The sequence below is a fragment of the Arvicola amphibius genome, chromosome 8 (genome assembly GCF_903992535.2).
Source record: "Arvicola amphibius chromosome 8, mArvAmp1.2, whole genome shotgun sequence".
NCBI classification, from domain to species: domain Eukaryota; kingdom Metazoa; phylum Chordata; class Mammalia; order Rodentia; family Cricetidae; genus Arvicola; species Arvicola amphibius.
The window spans coordinates 102,013,532-102,032,709 of record NC_052054.1 but is presented as its reverse complement, the minus strand read 5'-3'; the positions used below and the strand labels follow the sequence as shown (position 1 = coordinate 102,032,709).

Below are 19,178 nucleotides of genomic sequence, written 5' to 3'. Positions count from 1 at the left end.
TGGTGGCTCACAACCATCTGTACTGAGATCCAGCGTGCTCCTCTGGCATGTGGGCATACATGGTGGCAGAATGTTGTAGACATAATAAATAAATAAATCTTTAAAAAAAAAAGAAAGAAAGGCCATCTAGAAGAACTTCTGAATGGTGGAAGACATTAAATACCATGCTCGAAGACAAGGAACGAGGAGAAGCGACTCCTCAACGCTTCTCTCCAGAACTGCACTGGGGATTCCAGTCAGCGAAATAAGCGTGAGAATGAGGATTCAGACCGCAAAGGAAGGAGAACCGAGCTTGCTGGCAGATGATACAACTGTTTGCATAGAGATCCCATGAACTTATGGAAGCCTTTACAAAACCAGGGAGCCCACCGAGGCAGAAGGCTACAAGGTCGCCACACAAAAACAACCAGTTTCATCTGGTAGCTGCACAAGATCAGAAATCAAAATCAAAATACCTCCCACATTGGCATCAAAACTACGAACTGCTAATAGCTGGTCACAGTGGGGTTCTAGTTTTCTGTCTGCAACTGTGATAAAACACACTGACCAAAAGCAGCACAGAGTAGGGTAAGGTTTCTTCCAGGTCATAGTTCATCATGGAGGAAAGCCAGGGGAGGAACTCAAGTAAGAACTTGAAGCAGAAACTCTGGAGGGTTGCTGTGTGCTGCCGCACCCACAGGGTCACGCTTAGCTGGCTTTCTTATGCAGACCAGGGTCACCTGCCTAGGGATGATGCCGCCCACAGTGGACTTGGCCCTCCTACATCAGTTTCCAGTCAAGACAGTCATCCATGGGCATGCCTGCTAGCTAGTGTGCTCTGTGCAATCCTTCAATTGAGAGTTTCTTCTCAGGTGACTCTAGGTCAAGTCAAGGTGACAATGTCAACTAGGGCAGTGGACCTGGTGGGCATTCGGGATCAGTTCTCAAATAGCAGAGGCAGGATAATCGTGAATTTGAAGCCATCTCAAGTTATATAGCAGTATCCTCTCAAGTCAACCAGCAAGGGTACGTGTGTGTGTGTGTGTGTGTGTGTGTGTGTGTGTGTGTGTATGCATTCATTTGAATCACGAATAAATCTTACACAACATTTGCAAGCCCCATGCACTGAAAACTAATCACAGTTGGGAGAAATACAACATGTTCTAAATAAATGGGAGGGTGAATTATATCCATATGTTGGAAACCTAAACATTTGTTTATGGTGTTTACTCTCTCCAAACTGATGTATATGCTCAGGGCAGCCCCAGTCAAACCCAGCAGGCAGCATGTAGGAGGTGCCCAGCTGAACCTAAAATTCAAATGACATGCAAATGAGCTGTAATAGACAAAAGCAACTCTGAAAATATGTTTGAGGGCTTACTCTTATCTTAAGGTCTACTACACAGTTGTAACAGTCAAGGCAGTGTTGTATGGGTCTAAAAATAGATGAGTAGATCTATAAGCTAGAATAGAGACAAGGGGGATGATGGCTCTTCCATCCTGACCACTTTGTGTGTGGCCATGTTGGCTGATGGCTGAGAAAGTCTTAGTGGAACGCCCCACTGTCTTCTTGAATCCTCATGAGGAGCCACCACAACGCCACTTGTCTCCCTAATGGCAATCATGGGGAATTTCTGTCCCTTCCTGGGTTCTGAGGAGCTATGGGGCTTCTTTTCTTGCTCCCTTTAGATCAGAGCTACAGACAGAAGTTGCTCAGGCTGAGTCCAGATCTGGTTGCTCGCAGCGGGATAGCCTTCCCCTCACATGGCCGACACTCATCTCTTTGATCTGAGAAGAGGACTGTGGGAAGTTGCCACCCAGGGCAGCTCTTCCTCTCAGTGCTTATGCAGCGAGATGGCTTGTGCTGCTTAAACCAGCAAGGCTGCGTCTTATCTTGTGTGTACTTGGCATGAGAGTCTATAAATGACCCCAGATATGAACAGCCAGTTGGTTTGTGTATGTGTGTGTGATTGTGTGTGGAGGTCAGAGGTCAGCCTCGGGTGTTATTCTCTAGGAACTGTCCCCAACCTCCCTTTTTTGGATAGAGTCTTTCATTGGCCTGGAACCCACTGAGTAAGTTAGGTAGGTCGGCCAGTGAGCACCAGGCATCCATATGCCTTTGCCTCCCAGTATCAGGATTATAAGTGCATGCCAGAGCATTTGCAGGGAGGAAAGGGAAGGAGAAAATGGCATGATTATGTTATAATTACAAAAACATAAAAGAAATAATTAAAGAAAAATAAATATGATTTTTATTTTAAATTTAAATATGACTACTGATGATCAAACTCCAATCCTTATGCTTGCAAGGCAAGCACTTTATGGATGGGGCATCTACTCAGTCCTGATTAATTGATTTTTGAGCAACATGCAAAGCCAGCTGAATAGTAAGGAAGGGGCTTTGGCACCAGAAGGGGTGATGCACTTCTGAAGCTAAGTTTTGGTAGATCACCGTCCTCTCCTCGTGGAGGACCCTTCTAAGTAGCATTTCATGGTCTGAAATTCTACCCAGCATGAAAAGGGAATGATCTATGGGCTGTACACAACAGCATAGGTGTGCCTCAAGGAAATATGCTAAGGGAAAGAAGCCAGAGGAACCGCTGCTGGAACACTTTGATATCCATGTGGGAAAGCAAAGACACACACACACACACACACACACACACACACACACACACCAGTCACTTTGGTCACCCCTCACACCATATTCAGAAATAGCTCACAATGGGTCACAGATTTCTCTGGATCAGCTCAGTCTTGGTGTATGACAGCAGGTCCCACGGTGCTGTGAAACGAAGAAAGGAGACAGGGAACCAGCAGCTTTGCATCTGTATACAATTGCTGGGGGACCTAGGAAGTGAACTGTGACCTCAGAGGTAGCCAGTTTGGCAAGTCTGGTTTAATCAGAAACAGGATTGCTGTGAGTTCCCGGCTGTGGGAATGGGAATGGATCTAATTTATGCTAGGCTGTCAGCAAAGAGCCAGACACTCCTGCAGCCATGTTCTGAGTGCAGAACCTCTCACACAGTGAGTGCTCTTGTCTATTCCCGTTCCTGAGAAACTGCAGGACAAAGTAGCTGGGCTTGCTTTGGCCTCAAAACTTGAGGTGGTTGCCGTCTGGACAAAATGAATCCAGATTTAAAGGTAGGGCTGTAAGGTTTAAGCTTGTAGATGAGAACGTAGAAAACCTTGGTGGGCTTGGGTCAGGCAAAGAAGTTTTAGATCAAATAGCCTACAAGAGTTCAATTGACAAACTGAACTTTATCGAAACGAAGAGTTTCTAGTCTTTACAGGCATGAAGAGAAGAAAACAGAAGGTAGAGGCTGAGAGGTGGTGCGTGCCAATCACAGGTGTGAAGAGGTCCTCACACCCTCAATATATAAAGAGATCTCGAGGTTTTAACCTGAAAATAACTGAATTGAACATCTGGGCAAAGGATCCGAACACAGAGCTCACCCGAGAAGAAATGCAGATGACGGATAAGCATGGCGTAAGTATCTGTGAATAAGTTCAATCTAATTGAGAAATAGCGTAACTGGGGAAATGCAAACGGAAGCCTTGGTGCTTTTACTTCTCTGTGTCTGCCCGTGTGTCTGCAATTCAAATGCCCATGTTCCTGAGGGGAATGTAATGCATAACTTTGCAAAGAAGCGTGGTAAAGTTAAGTGCTTAATCTCATCAGATGGGCTAGCTATTGTAATCCTAGGTTTACCCCAGATTTTAAGAAGTTTATAAAAGGGCACAAAACTCAGGCTGTTTGCAACAGCCTCAAACTGGAAACAATGTCTTTCATTATTATCACCACCATCGTCGTCATCACCACCACCACCACCATCATCATCATCATCACCATCATCATCACCACCACCATCATCACCACCATCATCACCATCATCATCATCATCACCACCACCATCATCACCACCATCATCATCATCACCATCATCATCACCACCACCATCATCACCACCATCATCACCATCATCATCATCATCACCACCATCACCACCACCATCATCATCATCACCACCACCACCACCATCATCACCACCACCACCATCATCATCACCATCATCATCACCACCATCACCATCATCATCATCACCACCATCACCATCATCACCATCATCATCATCACCGTCACAATCATTTTGCTGTAACTAGGGATTGAACCCAGAGCCTCACAAAGGCCAGTGAGTGCCTGAACCTGAACTACCTCTCCTAGGGGTTCAAGTATCTTTCACTTAGGAAACACACTGTGGTACATCTACACCGTGGAATACTACTCAGCATGAAAAGGGAAGGAATGAACCCAGGACAACACGGATGTATCTCAGAATTATGTTGAGGGCAAGAAGCTAGATAGGACGTTCTATTAAAACGAAATTTTAGAAAGTGTTGGATTTTTCAAACACGTGCGACTTACTGATGTCATTCACAGGGTGGTGATATTGCTGCTTTGGGCCTCTTGCACACCACCCCCCAAACTCTGAATCCGTGGCTAACATCTATGCCTGCTTCCTGCACGTGCCTCTAGGGGCAGAAGAACCCTGACTTTGGGCAGGTGGAGAACAGCGGACCCCAGCAAGATCCAAGTAAGAAAGGAAGTGATTTTGTGTTATCGTCGTAACAGAAAGCAGTCAAGCAATTATAACGCAAGAGCAGGGACTAGAACATTTGAAATGAAATGTTGGGAGACACAACGCAGGCAGGAAAACCTAACAGCAGCACCAAGGTCGCGGTGGGGTTGAGATGGGGGATGGGGGTGGGCTTTGCTCCCGGCCCCAGGCAGCGCAACCCGGGCGGGTGGAGTCCTTGCGGGCCTCGGAAGCCCCCGCCCGAGGAGCTAACCATTTATGTCACACTGTGACAATTATTCTGCATAAAATTATCATTAAAAACCCTAATTTTTCAGCTTCCAACCCCGCCAGTGGCCTTTTAGCATTCTTCAGCGCCGCGTTTGCAGGCCGTGATCAGAGGCTCATTACAGCGGCGTGGCGCCCCGCGCGCTCGCAATCAAGCGCTAATTAACCTGCCCGGGGCCGCGCCGGCGGGGCGGGGTCGGGGACGGTCCAGCGGCCCATGGGGCGGGGTTCATGGCCTGGGACTATCCTAGCCTGGGCCCTAAAGATCCCAGCCTGGAGCTGGGAGTCAGGATCATTGGCATGGGAATTAAGGTCAGAATCCTAAACCTGGGGACCAGAGTCAGATTCTTTAATGTGGGGTCCTGGGCCTGGAGACTAGGGACAGATCTGGGGACTAGAGTCACAATCCCAGGTTTGGGAACTAGGGCACATAGGTCCTGGACTGGGGATCAGATTCAGAAAATCTCCAGCTTGGGGACTAGACATAGAGAGGTTCCGAGTCTGGGAAGTGGAGTAAGGGTCCCTAATCTAGTCAGGGGCTGGGAAAAGAAGCAAGTATGGGCCAGAGTCCGGAAGCACGTGGCCAAAGGCCAGACTTGGGTCTATGCCTGAGACATCCCCCCCAGCCCTTCAAATCTGGGTCCTAGGACCCAGTGTGGGCGCATCTTACCCCAGAGAGGCCGGCGTGCGGCACAGGTGCAGGGGTGCCAGGCCCTCTGCGTTGAGCAGATCTGGGTCTGCCCCGTGCTGCAGCAGCAGCTGGGCACAGGCGGTATGGCCCCCGAGACAGGCCTCGTGTAGGGCACCACGACCTCCGGGGCTGGCATCCGGATCGGCGCGGCGACTGAGAAGGTGTCTCACACAGAGCACGTGGCCGTGGGCCGCAGCGATGCACAGCGGCGTGGTGAGCTCCCGCTTGTACTCCAGGGTCCAGAGGCCTGGAAGGGGAGGAGATATGATGTAAGGCTGGGGTAGATGGAAGGACTGGTGGGGCGGGCGCACAATTTGCTAAGGCTGGAGGGTGATACCACTTCTTACAAGTAAGTAAGCGAGAGTCACTTGAGAGCATAGTTAAGAGCAGAGAGATGCACGGAGTGAAAGACGGGATCCATGGAGGAGGAAGAGAAAGAAGAGACTCGGAGGGCTACAGTTGAGATTATTGCTAGATAAGATGGATTTCCCAGATGTGGGGCAACTGGAAATCTGGAATGATTTAGAGTTAAAGGCTGGTCCTGGAGGAAGGATGGGTTGGGATAGGATGTATGTATGTATGTATGTATGTATGTGTATACTTATGTATCTATGTATGTAATCTCAGTACAGAAGTGATCTCTCCTAGGTTCGGATTGGGGGTAACTTTAGAGAGGAGTGGGGTGAGGACCTTTACAGACTATAACCTTCTTCCACCTACCCTTTCATCCTTAAAAGGAAACAAGCATGCGTACAAACCAAACCCCATCACCAAGGTCACCAAGGTTTGCTGAAGACAAGACAGGGAAGAAGTCGAATGTTCTTGGAAGTGGCTGCTATAGAAGGTTGCTTTCATGCAACTGTCCACAGTCCACACAATTCTGGCGTGTGTGTGTGTGTGTAGGGCTATTCCTTCTTGAGGGACAAATGAGCAGATGCTGCTTGTTTGGCTTCTCTGAACACTTCTCTGCTTTCATATAGCTGGGGCAAGGTTGTTAGTGGCCAGGAGCACCCCTGGGAGGGGGAGGTGTCCCCTGTGAATACCATCAAGGGACAGATTCTGACATGGCAGGCTTTCTGGGATGATGGAAGAATCGATAAGGTGGCTGTAATGAGCTGTACAGGAGACCCCTTTTGAGGCCACCTCCTTCCTGGGACACATGCTGGGCTGTTTTGAAAGCCCACACTCATTAATTACCTACCTGCTTGTGGCAGAGAATCCCAGCCTGCTGCTCACCCCAAAGGCACAGCCTTGGGCTTGCTGTTTGCTCAGTGGGAAACTGGGGGAGGGGACAACTGTCATCACTGGTGTGGAGGGACAGTAGTCAGAGGCCCAGGGATTGTGTGCATGTGTGTGCGTGTGTGCACACGCATGCGTGTGTGTGTGCACGCGCCTGTGTGTGTGTGGGGGGGGGAGCGGGGTTCCTGGGTTTGGACTCTCTTTTCTGGAAAAGATAGTCTGATTACAGGGATAGGATGGGTCTTCCTTGAGGAGAGCGGGCCCCTTGCCTTCCTCAGACACCACACCCTGGACTCCTGCCTTGATGCATTTCCCATGAATTCTGTCTTTTGAAGTTCCCAGCCTACTCTGCTGCCTCCCCCAACACTCACACTTCTGTATGCCCACTCTGAGGAGCCAAGACTCCATAGGTCCCGAGTTGTACTGATAAGGTTCCTTCAAGAGAACAAGAAAACTTAACTTCTAGGTCCAGGAGATGGCTCGGTTGGTTGGTAAAGCGCTTGCTATGGAAATACAAGGGTTTGGGTTTGATCTCCAGAACCTACATACAAAATTGGGGTAGAGTATCAACATGCTTGCGAATCCAGTGCCAGGAAGATGGAGACCGGAAGACGTTTGGGCCCGCTGACCCCACAGCCTAGCCTAGTTGACATATCTCAGACAGATGAGAGACTCTGTCTCAGGAATCAATGTTCCCAAGGGCCGTTTCTACTCTGGGGAGTCAGGTGACTGGGCAAAAGAGCAGGATATCCAAGTAGCCCCAAGCCCCTGCTTTCATGGTTCTCACTGAGCCCAGGCTGACTAACTGGACTGCCATTTCCCTGGTGCCCTGCTTTCAGCACGTCCTGATGTCCTGCCCTACGGATGTGTTCTAGAAAAGTTGTAGAACATAGGGCTCAAAAGACTATAGGGGAGAAAAGGAACTAGATTTTAGACTTTTGACAACATGCAAAAAAATGGGTTAAACTAACACCTCCTTCCTCCCCCCTGGGGGGGGGGTCAGGGGAGAGTAGCTTATGTGAGTCCAGGGTTGGGTAGCATGTGATTTGGAAAACAACCATGGCTTAGCTAGCATTGAAGCAGCTGACATTCTTGGTCTGAGGCAGGTGACTGGATGCCCAGAAAGATACCACTTGGAGGCGTTGCGGTTGGACTAGGATTGACACCACCCAGCCAGCAGGCCTCAGGCTTGTTACAAACTGCAAAGCAGTGTTTGGGGTTCAGTCCCCCCTCTGGAGAGAGGTATAAACAGAAACATGTTGGTAAAGAACCTCCCTTTCCACATTCTTAATCGGTTCAGGTGAGGACTTGGGACACTGGCTGCAGATCTTCAAATTCCCATAGTCTGCCAGAGCTGTGGTGGATTTCAACACAGCAGCACATGGCAGATGGGTGTCCAGTACAGCCTGCCAGCCCCACAGCCTGGGGACATCTGTATGGCTCAGCGCATAGCAGTCCCATCTGAGATGGGGGAGTGTGCCCTGACACACAACACACGGATCTATGGATTTATTTCCCCTTTCTTCCTTGTTTTCAGGCTTCTCTAGGTTCTAAGAGGCTCTGCTGGGAGCCTAGTGTTCTTCCCAATGTTGATACCATTTGGGTTTTAGGACGCCACTCGTCCTGCCAAGTTACAGTGCTGTTCAGTGAGTCATAGAAGGACCTCACACAGGGCTTGGTGTCAGAGGTCTGTCTAGTCTTCTGCAGCTCCGTCAGCTGCCAAGATCAACGTTAGACCAAGGCTTTGCTTTCAAGGCAAGAGAGACACCCAGCATCACTAGGTGGATGCTCCTTACTTATTCTCCTTTCCATAGCCCGTCACCCACCAGACCAGATTTGTTTACAGACCTCCTTAGGTTACAGACGTCCCCAAAGGCAGAGTCTGAGTGCTCAACCTTCACACAGGATGTACACATCCCCGGAGTGTTAGCTGAAGCTTAAAGAGGCACAGTTGAGCTTTAGAGGAAGCATGGTACCTGAGAGCCCAAAGGTGGCCAAGGATGTCATCTGCCATTCCATCTCTCCATTACTGATCTCAAATACTACGTTGGCATCTTGGAAGAACTGGTCCATGAGGGATCGGATATGGGCCAGGTCTCCTGTGACCAGTGCAGCATGGAACTCAAGTTCAGGGGTCCCGGCTCTAACTTGAGGCTTTTTGTTCATCATCTGAAAGATCTGAAGTCTCCTTCCAGCTGGCTCTGCTTGTCTCTCCATTGCAGAGCAGCTGATTTCAGAACGGGTTCTTTAGCAGAGGAAGATGGCCTTATGGAGAGTGGGCTATTTCTATTGTCATTACTCAATTGTCCTCCAGCTGGAGCCCCATGGCAGTGTATTTATAACCCTTGTGGGCTCCGATGTGATAATGGTTACTTGATATGACCATGATCATGTGACTACCGAGATGTCACCACCTTCAACCACCCCTGTGATTGTATAGATGCTAACCCCAAAGGGGGTGGCATGCTTCTGCCTGTCTCAGCTCTGCTCTGCACACATCGGATCAAAGACAGACACCAGGCACACGCATTTACGCTGACAGATAGACACAGCATTTCTTGTATTCGCAGTTTGGTCAGGTGACCCCAGCCTTACACAACATCGCTAATACCTGTTTGTGCAGGTTAAGTGACTAGTTTGTAAAGATGAACTCAGTGGCCAAATGCTTAGCAGATAATATTCTCTCACATTAAAAAAATGCCACATTTAGAAATGGTAAATCAAGGTCTTAAGTTCAGAGGGAAGACACAGGAGGCATGGGGTGCATGCCTGCTGCTACTTAAGGATTGGGACATCCACTTGGGATACAGGCTTGGAGAGAATGAGGCAGGGCCAGGACTGCTCAACGATGTGGCCAAGCTGTGATCCGAGTTTGTTACATTTGTGTTTCAGAACCTGTCCTCTGTACAGCACGCCACACTGCCCAGATCCCACGTCTGACTGACAGTGCGCTCTGCTCAGAGCTGTGGCTGAACTGCGAGGAACGGCTTTGCAGAGAGGGTCCTGTGGCTGGAACACGGTTCGGTGCTGAAGGAAAGATGTGAAGGCTCCTTTGAGTCATTCAAGGGAGGCTGAAGCAGAAAGCTGTCTGCCCATCCCATCCCTTTGCTCCCAGTGTGTGTACGGCTCAGGTCCTAACAGTGCTTTCTATATGGAGAAATGGTTGACAGTTTCAAGGGGTTTGGGGGATAGCTCAATCAGTTAAGTGCTTGCTTTGCAAGCAGAGGATTTGAGTTCAATACCCAAAACCCACGTCAGAAAGAAGTCGAGTGTAGTGATGGAAGCTTGCATCCCCAGGGCTGGGGAAGCATAGACGGAAGGATCTCTGGAACCCCTTAACCAGCCAGCTTATCCTAATTAGTGGTATGTCTCCAATAAAGGTAGGTGGCTTCTGAGGAATGACAGGCTACTAAGACTGTGTTTCAAGGGAACCAGGCTACACCTCAAGCTGACAGCAAACGCTTAAAGTGTAGTTCCACCTGGCACTGGTTAAAGAAGCAAGAGTGAGAGGATCATGAAGACTTGTAGCAAGGTCTGAGAAGGCAGCCAAGGTCGTGAGATGTGTGGCAGGTTAGCTTCATCGCAAGGAGGTCATGGGAAGCCACTGTCCAATGCTGTGACGGTGAAGCCTAAGTTTCGGTGGAGACTTCAGGACATTGGCAATGCTAGGATCATTGGACGGCCACCACAGAGAATCTCAGGCACAGGGTGGAGTTGGCCCACGAGAATCAAGGTGTGCTGAAGGCTGCAGAGCTGGAGGGAGGGCTTGGAGCTCAGATAGCGGCTATGGAGGTACAGGACTTGGTGTCTGTCCCATCTTCTGGGATTTGGTGTTTGGTCTTGCTTCAGCCTGGTCTTCCATTGCTCTGCCTCCGTTCTTGCCTTCTCTCTTTCAGACTGATAACATTTACCGTGTGCCGTTGGATAGTGGAAGTGTGCGACTTGCTTTTGTACTTTACAGAAGCTCATAGTTAAGAGCATGTCTTGAGGGCCGGTGAGAGGACGAGGCATATAAGCACCTGCTTCACAAGCCTGTCAACCCATGTCTGATCCCCGGAACCTGCATAAAGGTCGGTGGAGAGAACCAACTCCACACAGCTATCCTCTGACCTCCACACACTCCCCGACATGCAAACGCAACAGGAAGTAAGAGAAAAGGAGCTTGCCTTGAATCTCAGGTGAGATTTTGAGCTCCTTTCCCTCCCTCTCTCCCTCTCCTGCCATGCATACTTGCAGACTGAACATGTATGCAGAGTCCTGAAGTTATTTTATTTAGCCCTCCATTTTATTTATTGAGACTGCATCTCTATCTTTTTTATTTTTATAAAATATTTATTTATTATGTATACAATATTTTGTCTGTGTGTATGCCTGCGGCCCAGAAGAGGGCACCATTCCCCATTACAGATGGTTGTGAGTCACCATGTGGTTGCTGGGAATTGAACTCAGGACCTTGAGAAGAGTAGGCAATGCTCTTAACCTCTGAGCCCCTCTCCAGCCCCTGAGGCTGCATCTCTAACTGAATCCCGAACTTACTAATTTAGGTGGCCTGGGTAGCCAGCTTGCCCAGGCTATCCCCCCTGTCTCTGCTTTCTCAGTACTGCAATTGTGTGCAGCCCTCATGCCTGTCTGGCTTTTCCGTGGGCATCTGGGAATCTGAATTCATGTCCCTACCCTGTGTGGCAAGTGCTTTATCCACGGAGCCAGCTGCTCAGTCCTGGACTTTCGAATAGTTTTTGGGACCATTAGAGACTGCAGAGACTTTTGGAAATGAGTTAAATGCACTTTGCGCCAGGAGATGAAAATGGAGCTTTAGGCCCCGGGGTGGAATCTGATGCTTTAAATGACGTATTTGGGTGTCGGGTTGATTTTCATTGTAAATTTGACTAGATTTAAAAATCTCCATGGATACAAACCTCTGTGCGTGCCTACAAGGGCATTTCCTAAAAGGTCTAACTTAGGTGGGAAGACCTGCCTTCAGTGCGGACAGCATCATCTCATCTGCTGGAGTCCCGGACTGAGTGCAAAGGAGGAAGAGAGCTGAGCAGCAGTGATCCTCTCTTTCTGCTTCCTGGTTGTGGACACGATATGAACAGCTGCCTGCCCCATGCCTCTGCAGCCGCAGCCAGAGTCACTTTTACTTTTGTATCTTCCTAGCTATGTAGGATGTGCCTTCAAGCTTTGAGCCCTGAGAAGCCGTTCCTTCGCTGGCTTGATTTTCATGAGCATTCAGCCACAGCGACATGTCTTTGTTCTTGTTACAGCCCCGACTCACAGGCACAGGTGAACTTGCACTGGCTGACCGAATGGCTGGAGACTGCCCATGATGCTTGAATTCAGTTGCTCCACAGAGGAGGGTCTCAGGATATATTAAGTATAGAGGGGTATGGCTGTCTGTCTGTCCATCAGGGATGCCTCTACATAGGTAAGTAAGGGATGCTGGCTGTGTAGAGAGGCAAAGGGGTCACTGGTGTGAGATAGTGTGGCTGGAGGGGCTTAGCCATGAGCTGCAGCTCCCCTCCTCTCTCCCCACGCTCATTCCAGCATTCCAGCAGCCATAGTAAGTGTTTCTGGTTATCCCTTCCTCCAAATGCAGGCATGGCACCATCTCATTCTCCTGAAATGGGTGGTACTCAGGTCCACTAGAGGCTCCGGTGTGGCTATAACACGAGGCAACTTGAGCTTGCCCTACACTTTAAATGGAAGATTAAACCTGTTGTAATGTGTCAGTGGGTGTTTTTAAGAAGGCTGGAGGGGAATCTCAGGATGAACTGAGCTGTGCTCCAGGCTAAATTTAGCTTCCGGTGTGTTGTAGCCAGTTCACTTGACGTTGGAGCTGGCATTCAGTAGCTAGGGAGTCGAACTTTAAAAATAACTTCTGGCAGACTGGGCCGCCTTTGCAAGTGGGACATTGAGGATGACTTCACAAACTGGACAGAGAGCTGGACTCGCCCCACCCCCAGAACAAGAATAGAAGCATTGTTAACTGTTACTTTAAATAAATAAACCAACCTAGTTTTTCACCAAACATTATTACGTTTTGGGGGTGTGTTGTAAGATTTTGGAGGTTCAGAGATGAAAACCCCATCTGCGATGATCACACAGGAAAAAAAAAACAATCAGTGTCTAGAAGACCCCAACAAGAGCCATTTGGTCGTCCTCCTCACCAGCTGTGGGGGGAGTCCCGAAGGGGTGAGGGAGACATTTCTTTCCGATCCAGGGCTCTTGGTTGGGCTACTTATCTGCTTCTGCCTCTAAGTGACACTGCCTGGGTACACCTAGTGTTCCCACAGACTCTTTTCCCGCCTCCTCTCCTTCTTCTTCCTTTATCACCCCCCCCCCTCGTCCTTTCAACTCAATCAAAATCAGCGCACAACCCCAAGAGCTGACTCAGGTTTTGCCTTCCTTGCCAGCTCTAGTCCACATGGAAACCAAACCTGTTTTAAATGTGATTTTGTGTGTTAGCTGCTGAAAACCTGTCAAAACCTGAGGAACTATCGTAAAACAGAAGGACCAGAGACGATAGCTTTGCTTGTCCAATGCAGAACAAATTGAGATTCCTTAGACTAGGGAGCATCATACTAGGTCCGGAAACGCCTCCCCGGGAATTTGGCAAGATGGTTTGAGGATGTTTCAAAAATGGGTGTCTCCTGTAGATCTGGAGGTCAGTAGAAGTCTATCAAGGTGAGCAGGACAGAGTGTGGCTTGGGATGTGATTGTTCACTACTGTGCCGTGGGGTGAGGTAAGGGGTGCGTGCACTTCAACCTGAGATGCGTGTCTTTGTAAAAGATAATCTGGCTCAGTGATTCACAGTGGAACAGTGCCATGCACAGTGCCTCAGAGAAGAGCCTGATGCTTTGGCTGCAACTGAGACTCTCTTATGCTGCTCTGGGCTGTGGCCTGTGCATCAGGACCACTGCGAACTCTGAGTGCTTCTATTTGCAACTGGGTAGAAACCATGCTCTAGAAGGGAGCTAGGGACACTGTAAAATGCTGCCTTCAGCTCTGCCCTGCATGTCCACTGGTTGGTGATTTGCACAAATATAATGAAGGGGAAACCATGAGCCTCAGGGATGCAATCAGATTCCAAACGATCTCAGCAGGCCAGAGCAGTGGACGGAGTCAGTGTTCCAAGCCAGTGGGGAAACTTCAGGCATATAGGGTTCTGTTTCTTGTGAATCGAGGGTCTCAAACTGCTGGGTCATGGCTCTGGGTCCTCCTGCTTACGACTCTAGAGACTTCTTTGTCTTGTTGTCCAGCTCAGAGGCACTTGGTGCCAAGGGCATACTGATGTTTGCACCCAAATTTAGGTGACACAAATGTAGCAAGTTATTTGGAGTTATTTTAAACCATCAAAGCGTGTTTGTACAGAAGGGTCACTTGTATCAGTGAAGGGTCAGTTCAAGTTCACTTACTTGGGCTTTCAGAACCCCAGTCCTTCCTGGAGTCCCCAAGCAACTGGGCTTTGCTGCCCAGGGTTCCCTTTGATCTCTGTTTTGAAGCCTGCGCACATCTGATTCTGCCTCCACGCTGGCCCACAGTTGATTTGGATATTCTTGGCTAGTGTCGTGTTTCCCAGTTAGGTGACTACTTTATCACTGATCAACCTTAGCAGTTACACTGAAGATAGGAGTGGGTTTTCACACCTCACCCAGCCTTAGTAGACCTTTCTCTTCAGTTCTTCTTCCTGTCTCTGGTGTCGCTGTTAAAATCGTCTCTCTTTTCTTGCTGCAAGTTTCCATGAATGTTCTGACCAAGGAGCTGGTTCTACCTACACATGCTTCTGGATGCTGTTCTCTCCTGAAAAGAGGATGGCTAATCAATTTAATATACCCTAAGTTAGCAGATATAATAATTTTATTTCTGCAGACCGACTAACAAATGATACCACTTTGATGGTGCAAGCCTTGTTTGTCTGGTAAACTGTGGCAGGGCACAGAGTGAATGGAGGAAGAGGAGTAGGAAGGGAAAAATCTAAGAAGGAGAGGATGCCCAGCTTTTGTCTGAATGACAGAATGAGGAGTCACTTTTCCACCCTGGAGCCAGGTGGTAACTGGATTTGAATATCATTTTGCAGAGACTATTATTTGGAGATTTCAATAATAAGCGTGATGCTCGGTCCACAGGACCCATTAGTCTTTCCTTTCTGCATCTTGTCGTGGAGACAGCTAATGAGAGAGATGTTTGTTGTTGTTTTTCGCCTCTGGATCCAGTGGGACGAAGGTGAATTCTGCCTTGAGATGACCACAGGTTGTGCACATGGGGGAGTCTGAGAGGTGAATCTCAGCTTTATGGGATCTTGGTTTCCTGTAACCAGGCTGACCAAAGGTCACCTTTTTCTCCCAAACAACAACTAAATATTCATACTCTAGAGACTTTGTGGGACAGTCCAGTCAATTCTGAATGCTGGGCTGGTGGCTTGGTGACAGGACTGGCCTCTTCTCTCTAACAATAATTTTCTGTGTGTTCCAGGAATAGTTTCCAAAGCAGGTATCACTGCCATTTTCCCATGCTCTTGAGGTAGGACCAATGCCTGACTTTCTTCCTGGGCCATTGGAACGTATCTGGTTTCCTACTGTGGTTAAGTGTCCAAGTAAGTGAAAAGTCGAAGAGGCAAGAAGTCACAGTTCCGTAGACACTTCAGAGTCTTTCATGTGCTCATAAACATGCTCGTTCGCATTGCTGGCCCAGTCCATGTGGCCCTTTCCGTAGATGGCCACTGTGGTGGTTTGAATGAGAAACGTCCCCCATAGACTCAGGTATTTAACAGTTGGTTCCCAGTTGGTGGTGATGTGTGGGGAGGTTATGGAACCTTCAGGTCATGGAGTGTAACTTACTGGAGGAAGTTTGTCACTGGGAGTAGGTTTTGAGAGCTTATAGCCTCACCCCACTTCAAGTTTGCCCTCTCTGCATCAGGTGTGGAGTCAAGAAGTGATCTCTCAGCTTCCTGCTCCTGCTGCCTGTTGCCGCTCTGTCCCCATCAATACGGCATACAACCCTCTGGAAATAGAAGCCCAAATAAGGTTCCTTTTGGTTGTGGTGTTTTACCACAGCAGCAAAAACCTCTCTGATACTGCCACCTTCTAGATCCCCTCACCCCAGGCTGGCGGTGTCTCTTCCGACTGCCCCACAGCTGCAGGCTGGACCATAGGGTTCCTTCACTGCCCCTTTCCAATCACATTCTCTCTGGCAGGTCCCGAAGGCCACCTCCCTTCATCCCACATTCTGTGTTCACTTTGATTATTACCGGTTTCAATAGGAAGCCTAGCAGGTGCACGAAGCTCCATTTTTGACACCCAAGGCACATCCACCCAAGTGAGTTGCCCCGACATTAATCTGAAGAACGTTGAAGTGCCTTAACCTTTTCTCCGAATGACAATGTGGATACAACACACCCCATTTAACAAAACATTAAAACATTTACTTCCTCAGATCAAGTGTATCTATTAATAATGACTTAAATTATCTGTGCCAATTTCACATTATTAAGAAATCTCATTTCCATCGTGCAGAGGAACACAACATGGGGGAGGGGGCAAACCACCCCTGTAACTTCTCCCCCACCCCCGATGTGCTACAGAGCTCAGCACAGACAACGTAAAGCAACAAGGTCTAGCCCCAGCACCGACACGGTCCCAGCTAGAGGACAAGCACCGTTTGCACGGACAGCTCACAAGTGCTTTGCGGTGCCCAGAGTGCAAAGGTTTGCGATTGAATGTGAGCCGCCACTGTGGCTGAAGGCAAGGCAGAGCCACCAAATACTCCTCGGGCAGGACCACATGGCAGCAGCTGTGGCAGGACATTTCCAGCCCATAGGGACAGTGCTGGAGAGGCTGTCACAGAGCGTTCCATGCCCAAGGAGGTCCAGCTTTCTTCGCAACTGTCCTGGGGATTTAATGACACGGTGAAATTGCAGCTTCTGCCTCTTGAGACTAATTGCATGTTCAGCCTGATTGTTTGCTATGAACCTCACACGGGGAGCAGGATGCTTCCCTCTTGAAGTTGGTTTAGTCTGATTGTTGTGCTGAGCGAGCTCTGTGGCCCTGTTTGAAACCAGAAATTCCTGGGGTCTCTTTCCATCCTTTACACAGGGCCAAGTAAAGCCAATTTCATCTGATGGATGGAAAATTCTTTGACCTTCTTTAAGTTTACTTTTCTCCCATTTATTGATTTACGTGTGTGTGCATGTGTATGTATTTGTGTACATGTGTATGTATGTGTATGTGCATGTGCATGTATGATTGCCTCTGGGTTCATGTTCTAGCGAGTACCCAAGCAAACACTGTGGGGCATGTGTGGAGGTCAGAGGAAAGGTTTTAGAGACTTGTCTTCCCTTCCACCATGTGGGTCCCAGGGATAGAACTCAAGTTGTCACATTTGGAGGTAGGTACCCTTATCGCTGAACCATCTTGCTGGTCCTGAACTTATTTCTTATCGGAAAAAAGACATTAAACCTCCAACAGGAAAAATCACATAGACTAAATGACTATTAAACAAACACAGTATCCAAGTTTACTAATTTAAAGTGTAAGTTGCATGGCTGGAGAGATGGCTCAGTGAGTAGAATGCTGGCAAGTGTGAGGACCTGGGTTCAAACCCCCGGTGCCCACAAAAGTGACTGGCATGCTGGGCATGGCCAAAAACCTGTACTCCCAGTGCTTTGGGCATAGTGAGGGGGTTCCCAGCTCTGGGGTCAATCAAGAGAGTCTGCCTCAATATATGAGATGGCAAGCAATCAAGGAAGACGACGGACATCCACCTCCGCGCTCTGCATGCACACGCATGCACTTACCCCTGCACACACACATGCTCCCACACACATTTGAACATACATACGCATACCAGACAGACATATACACACGTGGGAAATGTAAGTTAAGGCTGGGGGTCTAGCTCAGTTGTCAGAGTGCTTGCTTAGCATGTATCAAGCCCGGGCACTGCATCACTGAATGTGATGGAGAATGCTTGTAATCCCAGCATTTAGGAGGTGGAAGAGGATCGGAAGTGCAAGGTCATAGTTCAAGCTCAAGCTCAGCTATATAGCAGATTGGAGGTCAGCTTGAATTAGAGACCCTACCTCAAAAATACAATGTCAGCTACATTTTCTTGTTAAATCACTCAAGGGTTTCTTTGAAAACTGGGTTTTGGAAGTTCGTTGATGCTGATGGAGGGTTCGTTCCTATTGGACTGGAGAGGTACACATATGGAGTTAATGTACACAAAGCATGCTTCGGTTACTAAAATCAAATGGGTAGATAGTATGGGAGTTCCTGCCTTGAAGGCTTGTGAGGGAGATGGACAAGGCAGCCATTAGCAGTAACTGAAGCTGCATCATCAGAGGCCTTGACACTGCGCTTTGGGTACCTAGGGTAAGGTATTGGAGTAGCTGGAGGCCTTCCAAATGGGGCCTCTGAACAGAGCAGTGGGAAGCTGGTGGGTTTCTCTCTTGGGGGTATGCTTCCTCTCTGATTATTCCAGGGGAGCAAAACCCGTTATTCTTCCTTGAGAAGGAGGCCCAGCACTATAATGCCAAGGGTGTCATCTAAAAGGTGGCATTCTGGAGTCCAGATGGAAGGAATATAGACAGAAAACAAACCAGCCTGGCAGAGGGCCTGAGGGCTGGAGCCGAGGGTTGTCTTGCAAGGAAAGCTGGGCACTCACTGTCAGTGGCCTAAAGATCTGACACAGCTTTAGAGAGTTACCTCACTCAGTCGCATCCTTTCCAGTGTATCCAGGAGTATTGGTGGCTTCAGGCAACAGTGGAGATCCTGACATTTGCACCTGAAACCTGTGACAAGCCACCTGGGCTTCAAAGCTACAGGGTCAGACCCGTGTCAACGCTTCCACTAAGCATGCGTTGTAGGTGTTGATCCTAGCCAGTATCCCATGAGGCCAGCTCTCCCCAGTGGACATCATATCTGACAGGTGGAAGGAGACCAAGAGGGAATGACTGGGGCAGGCAGGTAGGTCACCCAGTGTTTGGCCTAAAACTTAAACCGTGTGCCATTGCATCGAGGATGCCAAACTTTCTCTATGAAGCGCCAGACAGTAAATGTTTTAGGTTTTATGGGCTGCATGGTCTCCATGTACTCAGCTCTGCCTTTGGGTTATAAAAACACCTGGAGATTATTTGTAAACACAGAAGGTGGCTGTGTGCCAATAAAGTTTTATTCATAAAACCAGTTGGCTGACTTTTTGCTGTGGGCAGTAGGGGCTGTCTTAGCTTCTTTTCCTGCTGCTTTGCTAAAATACTCGGAGAAAAACGATTTAAGAGACGAAGGTCTTATTCTGGCTCCCAGACCAAGAGTGTCATTCATTTTGGGGCAGTCAAGGTGGCAGGAACTTGAAACACCTGTCACATCACACACACAACCAGGAAGTGGAGGATGATGACGGATGCTGC

At 48.6% G+C, this 19,178-nt stretch overlaps 1 protein-coding gene across 1 annotated transcript in view; it reads right to left on the bottom strand.

Annotated features, from left to right (window-relative positions):
• Asb18 (ankyrin repeat and SOCS box containing 18) overlaps positions 1–19,178 on the bottom strand; it is a 64,927-nt gene that overhangs the window by 33,915 nt on the left and 11,834 nt on the right. Inside the window, exons 2-3 of the mRNA XM_038340124.1 lie at positions 8,751–8,873; positions 5,515–5,782 (exon numbers count right to left, since the gene is read on the bottom strand). Of these exons, the coding sequence (XP_038196052.1) occupies positions 5,515–5,782; positions 8,751–8,873 (391 nt within the window). The remainder of the gene's footprint in view (positions 1–5,514; positions 5,783–8,750; positions 8,874–19,178) is intronic.